The sequence below is a fragment of the Plectropomus leopardus genome, chromosome 7, assembly GCF_008729295.1.
Source record: "Plectropomus leopardus isolate mb chromosome 7, YSFRI_Pleo_2.0, whole genome shotgun sequence".
Classification (NCBI taxonomy): Eukaryota; Metazoa; Chordata; class Actinopteri; order Perciformes; family Serranidae; genus Plectropomus; species Plectropomus leopardus.
In genome coordinates this window covers 21,877,220-21,898,653 of record NC_056469.1, presented here as the reverse complement: position 1 = coordinate 21,898,653, position 21,434 = coordinate 21,877,220, and the positions used below count along the sequence as shown (strand labels likewise).

At 37.7% G+C, this 21,434-nt stretch overlaps 2 protein-coding genes across 3 annotated transcripts; one reads left to right on the top strand and one right to left on the bottom strand.

Moving 5' to 3' along the window:
* Window positions 1-776: 776 nt before the first annotated feature.
* LOC121946133 (cytochrome P450 4B1-like) lies at window positions 777-11,413 on the top strand. Of its 2 annotated transcripts, XM_042490578.1 has the most exons (13): window positions 777-1,455; window positions 2,236-2,380; window positions 2,549-2,593; window positions 2,694-2,821; window positions 2,972-3,096; window positions 3,227-3,381; window positions 3,564-3,670; window positions 5,250-5,440; window positions 5,575-5,708; window positions 6,748-6,812; window positions 7,154-7,236; window positions 7,986-8,165; window positions 11,397-11,413. In XM_042490578.1, exons 1-12 carry the CDS (start codon window positions 1,264-1,266, stop codon window positions 8,161-8,163), a joined length of 1,548 nt encoding a protein of 515 aa, XP_042346512.1. In that variant the 5' UTR covers window positions 777-1,263; the 3' UTR covers window positions 8,164-8,165; window positions 11,397-11,413. The 2 variants fall into 2 exon arrangements, with proteins under 2 accessions (XP_042346512.1, XP_042346511.1); XM_042490577.1 differs by lacking the exon at window positions 11,397-11,413 and having other exon boundaries at window positions 7,986-8,983.
* A 3,092-nt stretch (window positions 11,414-14,505) lies between these two features.
* On the bottom strand, window positions 14,506-20,652 carry ppp1r8b (protein phosphatase 1, regulatory subunit 8b). The gene is made up of 7 exons (XM_042490828.1): window positions 20,553-20,652; window positions 19,944-20,004; window positions 19,462-19,615; window positions 18,296-18,513; window positions 17,697-17,841; window positions 17,416-17,480; window positions 14,506-16,489 (listed from the first exon to the last, which is right to left on the bottom strand). The coding sequence occupies exons 1-7, from the start codon at window positions 20,603-20,605 to the stop codon at window positions 16,136-16,138; spliced, it is 1,050 nt and encodes a 349-aa protein (XP_042346762.1). The 5' UTR covers window positions 20,606-20,652; the 3' UTR covers window positions 14,506-16,135.
* Window positions 20,653-21,434: the final 782 nt, after the last annotated feature.

Here is a 21,434-nt window from a genome sequence, read left to right as displayed (position 1 = left end):
TCACTGTGAGTCGGACCTATCTTCACTCTGATGACGGTGGGCTGTTTATTCTAACAGTCGTCTTGAAAACAATATTTACACTAATAAAGGCCTTAATTTTGTGCAAAACCTTTATTCTGGGGCAAAAGAACTTATGACGGTATTGTGTCTTGACAGTATATCTATTTTGCATTGCAATGTTTATCTTAGTTGAGTTGATTTAACTGACTCTTATGATCAGCTGTTGTGAAACCAAAAACTGAGTTTTGCATCTCAGGATGACAACTCAAAGTTCCGTTTGACTTAGAGTTTGTTCACCTGCACTCTGGAACAGGCCCCACTTCTCAGTCTCCCACTGTTTATGATAGAGATGGCAAATTTGAAACGTTTCAATACTTTTATTTTGAAACGTTTTGAACCCCAAAGCCTACCCCAATGTCATGCAAATCAAATCAAACTGGTATTGATTTAGTTCTAGTAGGATATGGTGACTATTTCATATCATTATTAGCTATGTGACCTAAGGACATTGGTCCTATGCTATGCTATTGTTAGTTTGTAGAGCATTTTAATGGTTTTATATGTATAAATGGCCTGGACAAAGAGAAATGTTTCAAATATTGCACTTCACTGTTATGGTTATACACATCAATAACAAGGTGGAATCAAGAATAATGTTCAGAAACATTTGTTCAAATATTTTTATTTAGAAAAAAAAGTTTTTGACTTCAGTTGGCTTCTTCGCTTCTCTACCACCTTAAATGAAAAGGATAAGTTTATTCAAATAAAAATATAAATATGCCTTAACTCATTGACATGTATGTATGCATGTATCTGTCTATGCGTCTACCTTTCTATCTGTCAACCTACCAAAAGTTTAGCTCAATTCGCACAAATCTCTCTCTACTTCATCGCCACAACACAACACCACAAACGCCCGCATTTCCCGCGGTCTTTTAATACTCTCTGTCCGCGTTTGTTACCGATCACGTGACGTTTCGAAACCCGTCATGAGCTGCATGCTGAAGAACTTTGCAAAACAGTTCAATCTTGTGTATCGAAATTGCCTTCTCTAGTTTAGGTCACTACAATCCGGCGACATCCGTCGCTCTAGTCCTTGAAATTTCACGGTCAAATGGCCCGTTGATCCGCCTACTCTGTTCACCACGCTGATGTCACAATGATGCAGACCCTTTGTTATGCGCCTCACATTTTGTTGTTCAGCAAACATCTGCGCTGTTCAGAGTCTTTTCACCAAGGAAGTACCGACTTCACTGAACCGAGATGGAGTCAACTGAGGCTCTCGTGAAATCCCAGTCGGCCTGGGCTCACATGAGTCACTTGTTTGCTATACTTTGTCTGGTTGCCATCATCTATAAATTAACCAACTTCTTTGTCCGGAGAAGACATACGCTCCAAAACTTTGACGCTTTTCCAGGACCTCCAGCACACTGGCTTTTCGGACATGCGAAGGAGGTAAGCTAACTCATGAAAACCCAGTAAGGTGCAACTTTGTGTTAAGTGTTATATAACAGTACAGGTAACTTCATTTTTTTAAACTTAAAGCTTTAGTTTAAGTTACACTTAAAGTTGGATTTATGCAGCGTTAAACTTTATTTTGACATACCGAATTCAACAATAGCAGGTTAAAATAACAAATTTGATTCTAAATTTGTTGATAGTTTACAAAAGATGGTCTATAGTCACAATGTTTCACCCCGTTGTTTGTATTAACTATTGCTTCCATTAAACTCAGGGTACTCGATTCAGTAGGGGAGAGTGGGGTATGTTGGGATGTTTGAATAGTTATGAAAATGTTTGATTACAGATTGATGAAATGTTTTAAAACTGTTTATCCAAACATATGTCAAGGCTGTACAGGCCAGCAACAGGGGAAATGTTAAAGCTCCCAAATTGTATTTGGTTTGTATATGACACTTGGTATCAGTTCATTTTGCATTTAGAGTACATTTCGTTTTAAAACTTAAAAAACACACACACACACACACACACACACACATATATATATATTTTATGATCTTTGATATGAACATTTTAATGCAAGACCTAAACTTAGAATTGAGTATTTGTTTTATGTTGTTTCTCTACTTTTACTTAACTAGGGGATTTAAGTAATATTGTACATTAGTGACACACAGTTAGTGATCATCAGCTGAGTCAGCAACACATTTTCCTCCCCAGGCTACTGGAAAGAAAGGTGTAGTTAACTCTCCCGTGTTCTCATGTTTATTTCAGTTTAAACAAGATGGGACAGATTTGTACAGGCTTGTGGAATTTGGAAAGCAGTATGGTTATGCTTTCCAAATCTGGTTTGGGCCCTTTGTTTGTTTACTCAATATTCAACATCCAGATTTTGTGAAGACTGTATTGGCATCAACAGGTGTGTGAGCATTTTTTAAAATCTTTACTGAAGTGATAAACCATTATAGCAATGTTATCAATTCAGTGCTTTAAATAATCTCCAACAGGAACATTTGGATTTTTTTTTTTTTTTTTTAACAACCGAAGGTCAATCTAACAGATTATTTATTTGTTTGTTTTATAACAGAGCCAAAGAATGATTTAGGATATAGATTTCTTGAGCCCTGGATTGGTATGACTGATTTGCCTTTTTTCTACAGAATATTTTGACTAATTACTGAGATGTTTGACTGAACGACACACACATGAACACACTGTTCCTCTCTTTTAAGGTGACGGTTTGTTGGTGTCAAAGGGTCAAAAGTGGTTTCGGCACAGAAGGCTTTTGACCCCAGGTTTCCATTATGATGTGTTGAAACCATACACTAAACTGATGGCAGACTCTGCTAAAACAATGTTGGTATGTAAATGACAATTTATAGTAAGATAACAGAGACCATAATAGTGAAGTAATGCTGTCGAGATGACGTGTTGTGTCAGAGTTGGTTGAGTGTGTTGGAGTTTTTTCCATCTCCTGCAGAGATGTCACATCTGTTCTCAATGTTTCCAGGACAAATGGGAAAGTTATGCAAACACCAGTGAGTCCTTTGAATTGTTTGAACACGTGAGCCTCATGACACTTGACAGCATCTTAAAGTGTGCTTTCAGCTACAGCAGCAACTGTCAGACTGAGAGGTGAGTCCATACAAACCTTTTTCAGCCGTGCACACATTCAGATCTATGTTTTCAGTTGTTGATTGCTTAAGCCGTCTGAATCGTGTGGAAGAAACTGATCTTTCAATGTTTGTCTACGTTCTCATTTCAGTGGAAAAAACGAATACATCAAGGCAGTTTATGAGCTCAGCAATCTGATTGACATTCGGTTTAGGACGTTTCCATACCATAACGACTTGATTTTCTACCTCAGCCCACATGGCTTCAGATACAGGAAGGCATGCAGAGTGGCTCATGGTCATACAGGTGAAATTTACATGCATACTTTGGTTAATGACAATCTAAAACTATTTCCATCTGTCAGTCAAACTGAATTTGATCGCTTTGCCATAAAGAATAGCCCGTACACTTAATTTTGAGTTGCCATATAGCATGTTGCTGTAATTAAAGAGTTAGTCTGCAAATATTAATTGTCTTGTCTTTTGAAGAGGCGGTCATCAGAAAGAGGAAGGACGCACTGAAGGAGGAGAAAGAGCTGGACCGCATACAGGCCAAAAGACACTTGGATTTTCTGGACATCCTTCTCTTTGCAGAAGTATGTTATGTGACTTCGCATGTAGTATACTAATTTAAGGTATTAGATGTTCTCACTTCTGCCAATGTCATGACATTAGCAACTAGTAACAAACCTGCAGTAAGTCAACTGTGGTTTTATACCAACCATCAAAGAGGACTTTGTAACTTTATTACAAAGTCCTCTGTAAAATAATTTAAAAATTTAAGCTCAAAGTAACTGTGCAGCCAACATTCAAAATACCACACTATACAAACAGCAATAGGGATAACCACACAAACATGTAGAATACCAAAAATGGACAAAGACCATGAAGACAACAAAAGCAATGGCTTTAAAAAACAATCAGTGATGTAGAAAAACTAAAGATCATGTAAGACATAATTTGACATAATGTCCAACTGGAAAAGCACCTGTGCAAAAAGAAGCAGAAGGCTGCCTCATGCTCAGCATATCAATGGCCACTGATAAAAAGGCGATAGGCTGACTATAGGCATGTGTCTATCTAAATGTTGGGAAAATTTCCATCAACTGCTCGTATGAAAATATTCTCAAGAATACACAATTAGTCACGAAGTTACTGTACCTTTGTACAGTATGGTTTATAATTGCCACCCCCCACACAAAAACATATTGTGCTTTGTTAATCAATCTCCTCTGTTAGATTACAATTGAGTGCCTAACTCCAGATTTGACCTGGTGTGCAAAAAAGGACAAAAGCAGCCAAGGGATTGCATTTTGTCTCCTGATTAATCATAGCTGTTTTTGGTTGTAACTTGAAGTCATGCTATTAGAGTACCTTCTCCCATTCCTTTTTAAGCTTTTGCTATTTGTATGGTGGATTCTGCAAATTGGAGAAGCAAGAGTAATGTAGTAAGAGCAGCAATGTCTCTGCAGCAAATACTGTGTGACATTTCTGCTCTTTAAAAAAATTCCCAGAGGAATCAGAATTAAACGTTTAGCCTCTTTGATAATCAGTAAAGTTAATCAGCTCCTTGTGTGTAAATGTGCATATCGTCTTTCTTTAAAGGGAGTCTGACAGCAGGTCTGAGCTCTGCTCTGCCCTCTGCTATGTGCTAATTTTAGTGAACTTAAAATTTAACTGTGGTGTATGCAACCCATCTGCACGCTGGTACAATATAAGTGTGATGTGCAGGTACATTTTACCATCAAAATAATGCATCCTTTAAATGGTAGGGATGTACTGAGTCTTTCTGACTTCACATCAAGTTTTTGTCGGTTAATAGTCCAGTCGCTTTCTGCTGCCACACAATAAAAATATGTCAACAATGCACCTGACCATTCCTCAATTTTATGACCTACAGACCTATGGGTGCACAGTTGGGTGTAAGTACATACTTAAACAACATGCGAACTGTCACAAAAGACAACTCCTTTTCTCAAAGTAGGGATGATAGCTGTGCTGCGCTGTGTGCATGTAACATATGGTCCAATATGTTTTGTCTTTGTATTTTTATGCTATCTTACTGTGGTTTCAAAAGTGCTTTACAAATACAATACAGATTGGATATCTTTCATATTTTGTTATGTTTTGTTTGTTTGTTTTTTGCAAGTTCTGTTTTTTTTTCCTCACCATCAGGATGAAAAGCAGCAGGGTCTGTCAGATGAGGACCTAAGAGCAGAGGTGGACACCTTCATGTTTGAGGGCCATGACACCACAGCCAGTGGCTTGTCTTTCATCCTCTACTGTCTGGCCTGCCACCCAGAACACCAGAAAATGTGCAGGGAGGAGATCATTCAAGCCCTGGATGGCAGGGACACCATGGAGTGGTAGGTTTACCTGTTGAAAACCAAAGGGCAGTGCAAGTCAGTGCTGCTTTGTGCTACAGCAGATGGATTAGGTGAGCTTTAGGAAGTCACTTTTTTAGAATATTGACAACTAACACATGTTTGTCTCATTTAAGGGAGGACCTCAGTAAAATTCCATATACTACAATGTGCATAAAAGAATCCCTCCGCCTTTACCCTCCTGTACCAGGAATAGGCAGAAAGATCACAAAACCCATGACCTTTATTGATGGAAGGACTTTGGAGAAAGGTTTGTTCTTAATGTTTTTGGAAAGTTCTTATGGATGAGACAGTTTACTGTTAATAAAAGTAATAAAATAATGATAATAACTTTTTAGACAACACCAAGGGGCCCGTATGGCAAAAGCACAATCATCTCTAGATTTGCACCTTGAAGTAGTTACATCCAGAAGTGCACTAACTGCAGATCTAAGGCTGATAGTTGGCTCATATTTGGTCAACTTCTTTGCTATGTAGCTTGGAGCCAGACCCAGATTGAGTTTAAAGTGAACAGTAAAATCTTAAAATCAATTTGAAAACAAATAGGGAGCCAATGAAGAGAAGCCAGGATTGGGGTGATGTGAGGTATCTGTTAAAACCAGTGAGAAGCCTAGCTGCTGCATTCTGAACTTGTTGGAGGTGGGAAGGTGACATTTGATGGAGTACATATTAACTTTTACTCCATGTTTAAAATGCTAACATTTAACATTTACAAAGTCCACCTTGCGCAATTTTCAGAATAAACAGCATAAACCCTTTAACCTACACGGTATTACCATGTAGGTCAGGGGTAGGCAACCTGAGGCTCTAGAGCCACATGCGGCTCTTTTGCCCCTCTCCAGTGGCTCCTGTGTCTGACTAAAAATGATATGTAAATGAGTTGCGATTATTTTTTTAAAAATTTCATTAAATTTTTCAATTGCAAAAATATGTAGCCTGTACACAGAATATGAAAATGTATTTCATTAACTAACAGTGCATGGATAGATCTTTTTATTTTTACCGCCAACACTGCGAAGTTAATGTAACAAAAATAAAAAATCGTGGTCATATTAGTGAACGCTCATGTAGACCCATTCATAATATTGATAGGCTAGTTTGACTATATGTGTTGTGTTACCTGCGGCTCCAGACAGATTTTTTTTTGTTTTGGGCCAGAAATGGCTCTTTTGATAGTAAGGGTTGCCGACCCCTGATGTAGGTTAAAGGTCTCTTTGTTGTTATACACATTGTTGTTCAGTCACTGCACAATCCTAAACCCAAACACATCTTTGTTTTCTTATTTGTAGGTTCTTATATTGCAATAAGTGTCTTTGGGATTCACAGGAATGCAGCAGTCTGGGAAAACCCTGATGTAAGTCAAGATTATTTCGCCCTAAAGAAATGTTTTTGAAATGAATGCTCACCTGTCACTTGCTCACTACATGCTGTACATGACTAATATAATATTAAATTTAAAGTAAAAGTATGATCTCTCTTTGCTGTGGTGGCCCTGCACCCTACTTCTACATAGAATATTTAAAAAAATAGATGTAACATTGTCATCAAATTGGTGCATACTTGCAAAATCCATAGTGCTGTAGTACCAGATGTCATCGTGCCATAAACAGCATGATGTCATTCAATTCTCAGACGAAAAATTAAGAAAATGTGGGACTGACTGGCATTTGCTTTTTCCATCTTGTGTCCACACAGGTCTTTGACCCACTGCGTTTCCTACCGGAGAATGCTTCCAAAAGGTCACCTCATGCATTCGTGCCCTTCTCTGCTGGTCCAAGGTTTGTTCTCACCTGAGACCGTGTGACTGGCTCAGTCTATGGTTACTCTCTATCTGTTTATTTATCAGACAAAACTCTGCAGTACGTAGATGTGTCAATATGACAGTAACTGCTAATAATTCCTTCCTGACTCACGGTGGCAGGACGGCTTTCTTATGGAAGCAACCTGCGGTTTCCCCTGGCTAACACAGTTTGCTCTGTCAGCACTGTGGCTGTTGTTAGCACTGGTTATTGAATTAGCTCCATTAGCTGCTAGCTGCCAGCTCAGCCACTTCCATGTCGAGAACTGAGTGCAGACTATCCCACCTCAGACTCTGAACCATAGATATGCTCCCAATGTTGAATAAAACATTTTGTGCAGTGCCCAATCAAAACATGCCTATTTGGAACTGGCAGATTACAAAGTTTAGACCTTGGGTCTTCTTGTCAGTCTTGACTTGGGACTTGGTGCAAAGACTTGAAACCTACCGACTTGCAAAACAAGGTCTTGTTCCCAGCTCTTCTTTGACATAACCACCATTATAAAGTAGAACATGGACTTAATTAGAGCAGGTTTATTGCAGCAATAACTTTATTAGTGTCAGAAGTTAGTATGCCGATGTTGTAAAACAATGTGGTCATTCTACCATGTTTGCATCCATAACATCCTCAAAAGTGTACTTAACTTGCTTCTGTCCTCTGATGTTATTGCTTAGAAGCATTGCATTTATCATCACATACCTCACGTTTTTGTTGTTTTTCTTTCTTAGAAATTGCATTGGTCAGAACTTTGCCATGAATGAGTTGAAAGTGGCAACAGCCATGACACTGATGAGGTACCAGCTGATAGAGGACCCAACTCTCAAACCCAAGTTAATTCCAAGACTAGTGCTTCGCTCGATCAATGGCATCTACATCAAGATCAAACCTGTAGATCCACGAGAGTAAAGGTGAAGTAACTGCAAAAAGGACTGTAAACCTGGAAAGTACTTTTATCAGTAAGGGAAATCTGTGAGGAATTAAAGTTTATTAAATTGTAAAATTAAAAAAAAACTCTATAGAATCACAAAGAAATAATAATGAAAACAATAACTGTATATTATTATTTGCTGTGAGTCCAGTTGGATTATCTGTTGCAGCCCTGAGCAAATAAAGTGCTGGTGTTGTGCCAAGGTAGCTGTCCCTGATAACCCTGGCCACAGGAGTGCGCCTGCATTCAGTGAAGGTGGAGCTAACATTAGGTTTATACGCTTTGATTTTACGCAAGGACATGCAATAATTAATGCAATATAATTGGGCAATAAAGTGTCAATATTACAAAACTGTTAACTAACCAGTTCACTTTGCTGTTATGGAGAGGTACTACATGATGAAGAAGAAAAAAAGGAGCCACCAATGATTACATAAGGATTCATAACGGTGGGTAACAGATAGCCTATCATTAATGTTCTGGAAATTACATGGGTTTTATAAAAAGGCCAATTTCTTTTCATTAATAATATGTTGAGTTCATGCTCATGTCTCTGTCAGACATATCTTAATATGAAAATAAAGAAATAAAGTAATTTGGTGCCCCCCGCACCACAGACCTCCTGTTCAAGTCCAGGCTATAGGCTATCCAATACATTAAAAGTATGTATTATATAAGACTGTAACAGAGTCAAAATGCAATAAAACTTAATATTAATCAAAGAGGTGTTTTTCTAATGTCCCCATGCAAAAACATGTATAAAGGACTACATTTGTGTATAAAGATCACTTAAATTTTCTACTGGATTTTGGTCTTGTATCTTGTAAACTTTTCCACTACTCTTTTTTTTTTTTTTGCAGGTTTGCAGGTCTGTGTTACTGTGTAATTCACTATCATAAATTCAGTAGTTCACAGTTTAATTTGTGGGTGATTGACAGTTTTGCAGCCATCTTGGTGCTCAGTGTGTCTCTGTTTTGTTCAGTAATGTGGATGTGCTTTTCAAACATTAACAGACTAAGTTCACTAAATCTGTGTGAAGATTATATTTTCCTGTCATGAGTGATTTATCTGTGCCAGATTAACTCAATTTAATCATGTCCTAAGTCACCTGAGGCATCTGGTCAGTTTTTATCCCTAGAATAAGGTCTTAGGGAGGTGTAGTGTGCAGGACAATAGGATCACCTTTGTTCTCAGTCAGTGTTGTTTGTTGATAAGGCAACAAATTATATACCCTAAGAGGACCTTTAAACTTGTAAAAGTTTGGATATGTGGATGGATGGAAACACGTCAGAGATTTGGGTCAAAAGTAATTCGTTTTTTATTCACAGTCATATGATTACAAAATCCACACTCCCACAAGAACAAAAAGTCACCGGCACAGTTTGTAAAAATGAAACACCTCGTCTTTTGCTGATCACTGATCTCCAACCTGTCAAATATTTAAAGACCCCATGAAATAGCCATAGTTTTCTTTATAGTTTTAAGAAAACATTTCATCTTTAGTGGGAACCTCATGTTGTACCAAAGGAGAACTTACGACTGACTACTGCTCTCTTCTTTCAAAGTAAGATTGATCGCAGTTTTATGTCCCCACTACAAGCTCTACCAAAAAGAATACACAGAGGCATCATGGTGGTGGTGGTTAACCATATACTTAGTACCATACTCACTATACATATCACATACTGTGACCACAATATTCTAGGTTTGAATATGTAAAAGGACTTTTGTTGAAGGTCACTTTTCCTCTCTCTCCACATTTTCTGTCACCTCTCCACCTTTGAATTAAAAGAAAAAATGCATGAATACAATTTCATGAATACAATGAATACAATGAGCACTATGTAATCAGTTTATACAGAGTACACTCTGTATAAACTGATTACATGGTGCTCATTATATGTTTCACACAGCTAACAATGAATGACAGTTCCTATATTTTATGTCAGTTTAGGGCAAACTCAATATAAACGATATACTGTATAAACTGCACTGTACTCTATTGCGTGTAACATGTTGACGCAACACATGACCTTTAACACTAAATCCAACCTTTTCTATGTTTACTACCTTTTTTCATTTTCAGCCAAGTTGGTATTTGTTCCTGTGCTGCCATTCAAATTCAGCTTTATTCCACTAAACAATAATCCAATTAACTTCAAACATAGAAAAAAGAATCAAAATAATGGTCTCGCATTATATAAACAGGTTTTCAAAAATAAAAAGCAGCCCCTCGTTTTGATAGAAACTGACCTCATTTCTGAATTCTCCAGACCTCTTGCAGTAATATATTTTCTGTGAAAGTACTTTGTTGCCATTTGTTTAACAGCATTATCAAAAAACAGTTGAGTTAAAAAAAAGTGGATACAGCGTCATATGGATATAGCATGACACTCACAGATACTCATATGTAACTGTAACTCAAATCCAATAAACGTAATTAATGTACGTAATTTTGTTCGCAGTCAACAAGCTCCTGCTTTTTGCTCACCAATTTATGAGTTGATTGGTCAATATGTAGGTGATTTCTAGTGACAGACCACAGGGAAATATGGCACTTTTTTATAATGACAGTGAACACGACAAACACAACAAATAATGAAGACAGAAGGACATACAATGCAGAATGATATTAGCCTACCTGTTTTGTAGGCTACTTATTGACAATAAATGTAGCTTGTATAAGATATACTTGAGAGTTTATTCAGTTAATAATGTGGTGTGTTCTCCAATAAGCCAACGAGATGGCAGTATTAGAGCACAAATAGCAACCCTTGAATTCAGTGAAGCTACAATCTCCAAGGACATGAGTGATGTCACTTTTACATAAATCACCATAACTATCAAACTTAAAGTTTCCCACTAAAATTATCTTACCAATATTACTATGCTGTCTAATTTTTTTTTTGTGTTTGACAAAATAAAAAGGAAAGGAGGTGATCATTTACTTTTTTATTGTGTAGAGAATACAATCAGACAATCATGACTGCCACTTGATTAATTTCACACAGGAAATTTTCTGTTGAAAAAAAAGAAGCAAACCAAACCTAATGTTTCATAATTTCCATTCAGAATTGATGAAATCTAACTTTTCCTTATGAACATAACAGTTGCAATTATTGTGCATCTCAATTTGGGAACTTTACCTTAGAGTTTCAATTCAGTATACACCAAACCTCTGATGTAAGTCATTTGATTGTTGTTTTTGCAGGTCTCCTGATGACAGTTGTCAAGTAAACCACTGATGTCTCCACCTGCAGCAGTCACAGGTAAGATATTCATCATCCAAACAAAACAACACAAGTGATATTAGTTACCTATCATCACCATTAAGTAACCTTACCCTGCCAGTCAAGACACAGAAACAAAGGTGGATAGGAAATGCTTTGAAGAGAAACAGAATCGGGAGGGACACGCATGCTTAGCCCAATGTCAAACATCTACTTCTGTTTCAAGTTCACAGACCACTGAACAAACAAACTGGAAATTTAATAAGCCAAAGAGCATCATATCCTGTAGATATGCAGTCTTGGTCTTAGGTACCAAATTGCCAAAAGTTCTATTAAAATACGACACATATGGGCTGCTGATGCCTCATAAATAACTGGAATCAAATATCCAGATCCTTTCGGTATATCTTTAAAACAAAAATCAGAAGAATTGACATTCCTTTGATTCAGGGCATGAACTCCTTAAAAACAGATGGATTTGACGGTCCCTTAGTGCTGTTAACTGTACTGTGTCCTTTAAATATGTGCTTTACACTGCAAATCAATGACCCATATTGATCTACAAGCACTGATGTCGACCTTGAGTTTGTCTCCACATTTAATGTGACATTAGATTTGATGTTATTGAATTCTAACATATATATTTCTGACACATATATTTCATGTGTTACTTTATCACCTATAAGTACACACAAGTTGGTGGTCAATAGCTTCTGCTTGTGTCTATCACATCCATTTTTCCAGCAGAAATATTTTCCTGCATCTGTTATTTTGACATTTACAAAGTGTACAGACTTCTTGGAATTCAGCAAGTCTGATTCTGGTCTTTGTTCAGAGTTCTTGGGTGCAGTTGTATTACTTGTGTCAAAAGTATATTTTAAGTCAGTCACTTCACCCAGACATTCATGAATATAACTGCTGCCTGCAATAACATCGACTGTCTCAAGAGTTTATATCAGAATCTCCTTTGAACAAAGGATTGACTTTGACAAACTCATAGAACTGGATACGCAAAGCAGTTGGTTATATATTTTGTTTTACAAAAACAAATGGACAATCACAGGGGGTCTGACCCATCTTCACTCTGATGACGGTGGGCAATTTATTCCAACAGTCGTCTTGAAAACAATATTCACACCAATAAAGGCCTTCATTATCTGTAAAACCTTTATTCTGGGACAGAGGAGCTTGTGAAGGTGTTCTAGTCTTAAGAGTTTTGCATCTCTCATGGCAACTCAAAGTTCAGAGTTTGACTCAGAGTTTGTTAACGTTCACTCTGGAACAGGCCTCACTCCTTCCAGTGTTGTCAGTATGACCTGGTGACATCTGCCACTCTAGCCCTTGAAATTTCATTGCAAATGGTGTGTCAACTCTGCCTACTCTGTTCACCATGCTGGTGACACAATGATGCAGACCCTTTGTTTTGTGCCTGACTTTATTATCTTGCAAACTTTCTGTGTTCAGAGTCTTTTCACCAAAAAAGCACCAACTTTACTGAACCGAGATGGAGTCAACTGAGGCTCTCGTGAAATTTTATTCGGGCTGGCCTCACATGAATCACTTGTTTGCTCTACTTTGTCTGGTTGCCATCATCTATACATTTGCCAACTTGTTTGTCCGGAGAAGAAATATACTTCAAAACTTCGAAGCTTTTCCAGGACCTCCATCACACTGGCTTTTCGGACATGTGAAGGAGGTAAGCTAACTCACCCACCCAGTAAGGCGCAACTTTGTGTTAAGTGTTATAGAACAGTACAGATAACTTCATTTTTTTAAACTTAAAGCTTTAGTTTAAGTTACACTTAAAGTTGGATTTATGCAGCGTTAAACTTTATTTTGACATTTTTTTTCTTATTTGTAGGTTCTTATATTCGAATAAGTGTCTTTGGGATTCACAGGAATGCAACTGTCTGGGAAAACCCGACCTGTAAGTCAAGATTATTTGATCCTAAACAAATGTTTTTGAAATGAAATAACTCACCTGTCACCCGCTCACTTCATGTTAAATTTTAATTAAGAGTGTGATCTCTCTTTTCTGTGGTGGCCCTGCACCCTACTTTTGCATAAAATGTTTTAAATAATAGATGTAACATTGTCATCAAATTGGTGCATACTTGATGCAAAATCCATAGTGCCGTAGTACCAGATGTCAACGTGTCATAAACTGCATGAAGTGATTCAATTCTCAGAGGAAAAATTAAGAAAATGTGGGACTGACTGGCATTTGCTTTTTCCATCTTGTGTCCACACAGGTCTTTGACCCACTGCGTTTCCTACCGGAGAATGCTTCCAAAAGGTCACCTCATGCATTCGTGCCCTTCTCTGCTGGTCCAAGGTTTGTTCTCACCTGAGACCGTGTGACTGGCTCAGTCTATGGTTACTCTCTATCTGTTTATTTATCAGACAAAACTCTGCAGTACGTAGATGTGTCAATATGACAGTAACTGCTAATAATTCCTTCCTGACTCACGGTGGCAGGACGGCTTTCTTATGGAAGCAACCTGCGGTTTCCCCTGGCTAACACAGTTTGCTCTGTCAGCACTGTGGCTGTCAGCACTGGTTATTGAATTAGCTCCATTAGCTGCTAGCTGCCAGCTCAGCCACTTCCATGTAGAGAACTGTGTGCAGACTATCCCACCTCACACTCTGAACCATAGATATGCTCTGAATGTTGAATAAAACATCTTGTGCAGTGCCCATTCAAAACATGCCTGTTTGGAACAGGCAGATTACAAAGAAGGGCAGGTTAATTCCAAAACTGATACTTGCATCTACATCAAGATCAAACCTGTTGACCCACAAGGGAAACTACTATAGGGAAATGATGTCAGTGTTACTGTGTAACCCACTATCGTATATTCAGTGGTTGACAGTTTAACTTATAGTTTATGGTTGAGTTAGACCCAGGTCAGGTTAAAGCAATAAAGGTTTATCTAAACATTTTTTAGAGCCAACTAAAAGTTTGGCCGCCTTCTTTTGTACTCAACAAAGCTGATTTGAACTTTCCTTCTGTTTTATTTAGTAGTGTGCAAGGATCATTTTTAAACATTAACTATTTTATAGTATGTAACACCTAAAGACATTGCCGAGTTGAGTCAAAAGTAATTCATTTTTTATTTACATTGTCATATGATTACAAAATCCACACTCCCACAAGGATGAAAAGTCACCAGCACAGTTTGTAAAAATGAAACACCTCGTCTTTTGCTGATCTCTGATCTCCAACCTGTCAATTATTTAAAGATCCCATGAAATGGCCACTTCTATTTTAAGAAAACAGCTCATCTTTAGTGGGATCCTTTTGTTGTACAAAGGAGAGCTGACACTAACCACTATTATCTTCTGAATTGATTGATAGCTAACGGTTTTATGTCCCCACTACAAGCTCTACTAACAGAGAATACACAGAGGCGCCATGGCAGCCTTGTGGTTAAGATGCATACCATATACTGTGACCACAATATTTTAGGTGTGAAAACATTAGAGGACTTTAGTTGCAGGCTATTTCCTCTCCCTCTCTTCATTTCCTATCATCTCTTTGTCTTCTAATTAAAGCAGAAATGCATGAACACCATTTCATGGGACCCTTACATTTAGATTACACTGTGTATAAACCAAATACATAGTGCCCATTACGTGTTTTACATGGCTATCTATGAATATCTGCCTCTGTGCAAAGACAGTTCCTATATTTTACGTCAGTTTAGGGCAAACTAAATAGGAATGGTATACTGTATAAACTGCACTGTATTCTATTGTATGTAAAATATGTTGACACACCACATGACCTTTAAAACACTAAATCCAACCTTTTCTATTTTTACTATAATTTTGTATTTTTCAGCAAAGTTAGTATTTGTTCTTGTGATGCCATTCAAATTCAGTTTTATTCTACTAAACAACAATCCAATTAATTCCAAACATAGAAACAATAATCAAAATTAAAATTAAGCCTGCCTCACCGGTTTCATAGGATGCCACATGTGGATTCTGGCCAAGATTATGGTTTGTGCAGCAGGCCATAAACAATGATACCTGCAAGTCTGCAGCCAAATCTCACTGAAAACTCGCTGACCTTAATGCACAAGTCACCATCTAGTGGCCTGTTGACACTTCAGTTGATGTCATTTTGGTCTAACACACATATTGGAAATGTTTCACATTATATCAAGAGGTTTTGAAAAATAAAAAGCAGCCCTGTTTTTAAATAGAAACTGACTTCACGTTTGAATTCTCCTGACTTCTCACCGTAATGTATTTTATATAAAAGTACTTTTTGCCATTTGTCTAATAGCATTATCAAAACACTTGAGGAGTGAAAAAATGTTGAAACATGTTTAGTAGAAAAAAAATTTAACATAACATCAGAAAACATCAAAAACATAACTCTTGACCCATCATATCCATGTAGCCTGTCACTCACAAACATAAATGCCACTCTGACGTTTAAATGTTCACTGCCAAGTCCTGTCAATTTACATACATTTTGTTCCCAATCAACAACAGTCTACTGCTTGCAGGCCAATTTATTAAGTGAAATGGCAATATAGATGAAATCTTGTAACAGACCACAAGGAAATGTGGTGCCTTTTTATGATATCGATGAGTAACACAACAAATAAAATAAAAACATTTAGAAGTGAATGACTCCACCTCTGCCAGGTCACAGTCCCTGATGTATCTGCTGGTAACCTGAGAGTCAGCAGCTTTGAGAAAGCGGTTAGATGAGTAGTGAAGGGGTTGGTTTCTTGCCTGGCCAAGCTTCTTTGGCATACTTCTTTTTGCGTGGTTCGTTGTGGGTCTCTGGTAGGTAGGGGGCTGTGACAGGAGTGGGATTGAGCGTGACAGGGGGCTGGGGAGCCTCTGGGGCCAGGTCCACCTCTGGTGCTGGATTGGGGAAAGGCAGAGGTAGGCCTCCCTGCATGGCAACACCTCCTGGAGCTCCTGTTGGCTGGTTCTCATGACTGGTGGGAGGCAAGTCCCCATAAAGACCACCACCCAAGCTGTAGCCATGCATGCGTTTCGAAGTCAGGTCATCAAGACCCAGAGTGTTTTGTCCCTCTGATCTGCGTTTCTGGAGCAGGGATGATAAAGTATTAACTTCGTCATACATGTAGGGTTTCCCACAAATATTTTTTTTTGTGGCAGCACAAAAGCCACAATAAAAAAATCTGAAGCCACTTATTGATCTTTTATTTTTTGGAGCTGGACCGTCAGGCACTGTGAAAGTGAAACTTGGGCGTTAATTTTGCTGGGTCTAAAAGTTTGCATTTAATCGCCTCTGCAGCAGCTGCTCCTCTAATCCATTGATCTGATCAGCTATGATTGGATCAACTATCAATTATTTTTCCCATGACTCAAACTCAACAAACTGCTGTTGATAAAAGAAGAACTAATTAAGAATTCTGTCTGTGCTGTTTTCATGGACCCACAAGAAAAAAATATCATTAGTCACATGTTGCTACTACCAACAGTACATAATGTATAGTGTATTGAGAGGGGACTCCTATTAACTGTTGACACCGCTGAACTGCATAATGGATACAGCTCATTCTCAACGCTACAGTATGTTCAAGAACATAAAAAAGAGAGACCAGAGATGTTACATGATCGCAAACTCAAACATTTTAAGCATCAGTGATATAACTCACTGAATAATGCCTTTGTTCCAAGAAAAAGCCTGGTCCCAAATAGCTAGCTGTTAGTAAATTGTGTTTATAATCTAGCATTGCTAGGGTATGCAACTATGGCATGGCAGGTGTGCAATGTCCATTTGTGGAGTATTTTGGATATATGGTTCTCAAGAAAGCTGCAAGCAGCAATACTCAAGTCATTGGCACTGCACTAATTCTGAAAATACTTGTGCCATGCTCACCTAGTGAGTTATATGTTATAAATTATTGTTTTCGCCTAACCATAGCACTGGGTGACCAAACCACCCAACACAGAATAATTATTTATGGTCCTTCAACATTTTTTAATAACAAAGCCAAAGCTTACCTTGATGGGGATGACAGCAGTCTGGACCATGTTTCTAAAGCGTCCCACTGAGGGGTCTATATCCTCTGTAAGCATTTAAAGTACAAGTTTTACAATAATTTAATATTTAATTTTAAATAATTCACAAGATGACTATTCAGTGAGGAGATCAATCAACCATAAGAAAGTGTTTGGTTTGGCATTGTCAGTGAAAACAACACAGTGCTGTTTAAACAGAGTTATTTCTAGGTATAAGTATGTCTTTGTATGTATTTCAATACTGCCTTCACTGTGACTCATACCTGGGTTGATGATGGAATCCTCCTCATTGAAGGTAACCCTGGAGTTCCTCCGTTTCCTCTTAGGCCTCTGGATTTCCAGATTACCCTCCTCAATTGTCAGTAGGGAGATGCGCTTGTTGTGAGCTGTGTTGAACTCTGTCAGGTTCTGGCAAGATGCAGACCGGAAAGGAAAAATGCGGTTGCACTGATAAAGATATTGCTACATTACAACACAACAATGTACCAGACTAAGCAGAAAAATAACAGGTTACAACGTGAAACTAAGGAAAAAGTAAAGATAACTACCTTTTAATAACTAGGAAATAGGCGTAAACAAATCAAACATAAATGTTATTTGTTTGTAATAATACACATTATACAATCTGATCTGTGAGAGTTAAAATAAAATGCAAATATTACACTTTGTAGATGTAGCTACTTAAAAAAACAGCTGAAAAACACTAAATTACATTTTAAATATTGTTGTGCATCTATTTAACTGTAATTTGATGGTAAAACAGGGATCATTAATAAACAAGGTGCAGCCATTTTCTCTTTCTTTTATGTAGATGATGCTTGAGAGCATGACAATATTGTTATTATTGACAAACTAAATGTACCTCCAGTTCCGTCTCTTCCTCTGGAAGCCCAAGCAGTCCTTTCAGCTCCTCATCATCTCCTGTCTTACTGTCCCCAGAACCAGCGGTGCCTTGAGTTTGGGGTTTCTCTCTGATGGTGTAGGTCCTTGTTGAGGCCCCAAAAGATATTGTAGAGTCTATGGGAACTTGCTGAGGTTTGTGTGCCTCTAGACGAATGTGTCCAAGGAAAGTACCGTGTGCTAAAAGAGTGACAATCAAATGAATAAGTGTGCATATGTTAAGAGATTATTCATAGTTTTTAGATGTTATTATTACGGCAGTCCTGGTTGTAATGCATGTGTTGCAAAATGATCAGTTGCTTTGTCTAAATGTCATGAATTAAAAAAAGTCCATCAAATTTTCCTAAAGTCAAAAGTAAAATATTAAAAAGAGTTTGTTTGGTTGGCCAACAGTACAAATAAAAATAGATATTGCATTTACAGGGATATAAGACAAAGCTGGAAAACATCACATCTACAAAGCTAGAACTAGTTGATATATAGCATGTTTTTAATACAAAAATGTCTAAAACAGGTAACTGGTGATCAAATTGTTGCCTATTATTTTTTGTCCATCATCTAATAGAGTAATTATCTGACAGTTTTAACTCTAAATCTGTTTTTTCTAGCCAGTAAAAATAATTCATTGCAAGGGGAGGGGGAAAAATCAACACAACTTAATGTCAAGGTTTTGCTTTCTATTATTGTATTTATACACAGCCACTATGTATACATTTTTCCATTTAATAATTTATTATTATTATTGCAAGTACAAATTAAATTTTTATTGGCCTACTGTTAAAAAAAAAAACAATCGCTTTATCAGTCCACTAACTACATGTTGCTGTGATGAAAACGACTGAAGTCAGGTGAACGGACTGAAACCTTTATCTTGTTAGATAGAAGTGATGTTTACAAAGTTTTTTTTTCCTTAATCTGAAGTTGAAAAAATGTAGCAAATAGTAATATACTGCAATACGTTACTGCTATTCTATTATTGTGATAATATTGTGGTAAATCCCACCCTTTATTTGCTGTACGTCATTTCTATTAGATTTTCAGCCCATTGCATGTGTGTGTCAAACCATTCCAGAAACTGCTTTTAAATACAAAATGAGTATACAAGTACGGATGTGAATGATGTCTTACTGCTGTTGAGGTCTATGAGAAAGACCCTTTTCAGGTGTTTGTGGTACACCAGGGCAGCGTGGACACGAGAGCATGACTGATGGTCGATGGTGAAATCACACCAGTCAGGGTTCCTCCCAAACAAGTAGTACTTCTTTTCATCTATGATCAGTTTCTACAGGAAAAGATTGTATTAGTGAATGTAGGTCATTCAAAAACTGGTGAAAACATCTGTTTAACAGTCTGCGATGTCTCTGTGCCTCTGAGCCATAACTTAACAGTGTTGCTTCCCACTGAAAAGCTTAAATCTCAGGGCTGCTGCTGCTCTCGCACCGTTTGAAGCCATGCAGCCATGGAGGATCCCAGTGTGCAACACACATCTGAGACAAGGTGGACTGTCAGGCTCGTATCTGGTGCATTAGCTCCCACAGTATTATCTAGTTCATGCTTTACCACAAGTACTTAAATAACGTGTAAGTAATAATGCCCCAGCTTCCAGTTACCTCCATCAGTTTGTCTCCCTTCATCACGTCTAAATGGAGCCCCTGAGGCGGCTTGCCTGCCCTGAAAGACAACAGTTTGAGGACGTTTTAAGTATTTGATGGTCTTCACACCGGATATTTAAGCAATTTTTATCATTACACGCGATCACTGAATAGCATATTACCATTTCCCTTTGTTTACTTAACGATTTATTCATAAAAACGACTGCTTGGACCCGAGCAGTTCACGTTTACAGCGGTCGTCATCTTGCTAACGTTTTTGCAAGAGCAATGTTATCACAGACCAAGACAAAGGCTAAAATGTGCGATCTGTATCACTAAATCCCTTGTGTTCATAACTGACACTTTAAAATTAAAACTATGAAGCGTCTTTTCTGTCAAAAACGAAAAAAACTATAAAATTAAAACACCCAACATTTGTAAACTGATAGCAGCGTTAACGAGTTAGCTTGCTAGCTTGCCTGGTTGCTAACACTAGCTACAGTAATGGTTAGCTTCTCTCTGAGAAAAACGTGAATGATATTAATAAGGGAACGCCGTTTTGCTCATTTGAGTCTGATGTTGCATTGCGAGCAAACGGTTATAACTTTAACATGTGCATTTTCTCACCATGTTGGACAATCAAAAGGAGGAGCACTTTCTTTGCTTGTTTTAGTCGCCATCTTGCCTCATCTTCTCATGGCTGAGCTGCATGGTGGGTAATCGCGGCTCTGGGTTACCGGGAGTTGTAGTTTTACAATCCTAACACATAGCATCCAGATTTCACAAACAGTTAATAAAATATATTATTTCCCCAATTTAAAAAGAACTCGACTGGGTTATTACTATTATCATGCTATCAATGTGCTAACTTAAAGTGAGATAAATCACGGTAAGGGACGGTTTATTATTATTATAATAAGGTGGAGTGGGTGGTGCAAAACGGGGGAGGCATGTCAATTATTTTTTAAGCACTAGTGAGGGATTTGTGTTTTTAATTATGGCATAGGGGCCCTCCCACATTCAATTATAATAGTGGGTTTTTTGTTTTGTTTTGTTTTGTTTTGTTTTGTTTTGTTTTGTTTTGTTTTGTTTATTTTAAATATTCACTGAGCCCCAGGTCCTGGTGGCGTCTTTCAAAGACATGTTTTATTTAACATGGCCATAATTAACCCATTTATATTATAGCCAGAAACTGTAAAAACAGAAATCATTGTTGGATTTTATTATTTTTTTTTACAGTTCTTGGGCACATCATACACAATGTAGGTGCCTGTCTTAAAAATTACTTAATTCTCTGGGTGTCATTTACAATTTTGGCCAAAATAAACAGTTTGCACTAAGAGGGAGGGTCATATATTGTCTCCCAGTTTGTCATTGAGCTTCAAGGAAAAATGCTTGTCACCAAAAAAAAAAAAAGTCACATCCAAGCCAACCCCTCTGAGAAATTCAAGTCTCAAATACTTTCAATGCCCTCAATAACCACTAGAGGTCATTGGAGGCCAGATTTCT